Source organism: Formica exsecta, unplaced genomic scaffold (genome assembly GCF_003651465.1).
Source record: "Formica exsecta isolate Colony F162 unplaced genomic scaffold, ASM365146v1 scaffold213, whole genome shotgun sequence".
Classification (NCBI taxonomy): domain Eukaryota; kingdom Metazoa; phylum Arthropoda; class Insecta; order Hymenoptera; family Formicidae; genus Formica; species Formica exsecta.
This window is the reverse complement of record NW_021849428.1, coordinates 6,196-7,834: the sequence shown is the minus strand read 5'-3', so window position 1 is coordinate 7,834 and position 1,639 is coordinate 6,196. Positions and strand designations below refer to the sequence as shown.

Genomic DNA, 1,639 nt, shown 5'->3' with positions numbered 1-1,639 from the left:
CTTTCTCTCCCTCTCTCTCTCCATCCCTCTCTCTCTCCCCCTTCTGCTCTCTCTCTCTCTCTCTCTTGCGTAAGAACAGATCGTGAATCATCTTGAGGCCTTCGACTTGTTGGATCCGCATCAAGCAGCATACAGAAAAGGTCACTCCACGCAAACGGCATTAATAAAAATCATGGATGATATACGTTTAGCAGCTGATTCTAGAAGAATAACTGTTGCAGTATTTTTTGACTTCACTTAGGCCTTTGATAACGTTAATCACATTTTATTGATCCGTAAGATGAAACAATTACACTTCTCCTGCGCGTCACTGAGATGGCTGTGTGCCTACCTGAATCGAAGAAGACAGGCGGTACGTGATCCGGTCTCGGGTGAAATCTCCTCTGAGAAGACGATGACTAAGGGAGTGCCTCAGGGCTCTGTGCTTGGACCACTACTTTTTGTTTTATACCTGTCTGACTTCGGCGAAGTACTAAGGCATTGCAAATATAATTTCTACGCGGACGATCTTCATGCTGAGCCAAAAGATCTATACTGAAGGTCAATGAGGATATTAATAATGTTGCAAACTGGGCAACCAACAATCATCTGTCGCTAAATGCCAGCGAAACTACGGCTATGATTCTTGGTACCGCCAGATTCATAAACAATATTGTATTTGGTGACCTTCCTCGGATTGTGATGCATAATGTCCCGATTGCATATAAGGAGTCCGTGGTGTACTTAGGGTTCACTATATCTCGAACACTATCTTGGAACAATCAAGTCACCAAAACTTGTGCTAAGGTAAATGCAGCGCGATATCAACTTAAGCTTTGTGGTCATCTATTTCCTCAGCCTCTTCGTGCACGATTAGTCGCAGCATTGATCTTTCCGGTGTTCGACTATTACTGTACTGTCTTAACGGATATCACCAGTGAACACAATTTAAGACTGCAAAGAGCCTGCAATGCCTACGTCAGATACGTCTTTCGGGTAAAGAGAGATGAGCACATCACACCTTTCTTTGACAGACTTGATTGGTTGAAAATCAAAGCAAAGCGGAAATACTTCGTGGGATGCCTGATCTTCAATATTCTACTATCGGAAAGAGCTATCGACCTGTTCAGTGTCTTCAAGACTCGCGGCAATGTCTCGGCTTGTAACACCAGGGCTCCTCAGGATTATCTCGCACTACCTCTGTGCCGCACTGTACTCTTTAAAAAATCCTTCAGATGTGTTGCTGCGGAACTATGGAATGGGATTCCCCTTGAGATTCGTTCTGCCACCAATCAAAAGGACTTTAAGACCAAATTTTTTAATCATCTACGTCGCAGCATCACTTAATATTTCTATTCTCTCGCACCTATCTGCCTTAATGCAAGGCGGCCTTAACTATAGCTCTACCCATATCACACCGTATCTTCATTCGTGCACACACATACACACATGTATTTTCATATTCACACACTCTCTCGCACACTTTCTGTACACATACTCTTACACACACTTATTTCGTACTCACATACATTAATTATGCTTAGCTTACTCTACTGCAGACATATTTTACTTTACTCTTACTTTTGTTATCGTTTTATTTTTATTTTTTATTTTATTTTTTTATTTTATTTTATTTTATTTTTGTTCCTCCTTTTATTAC

At 41.4% G+C, this 1,639-nt stretch overlaps 1 protein-coding gene across 1 annotated transcript; it reads left to right on the top strand.

The window, feature by feature from the left end:
* Window positions 1-618: 618 nt before the first annotated feature.
* On the top strand, window positions 619-1,326 carry LOC115235230. Its single transcript, XM_029806877.1, has one exon. The coding sequence runs from the start codon at window positions 619-621 to the stop codon at window positions 1,324-1,326; it is 708 nt and encodes a 235-aa protein (XP_029662737.1).
* The last annotated feature ends 313 nt before the right edge of the window (window positions 1,327-1,639 follow it).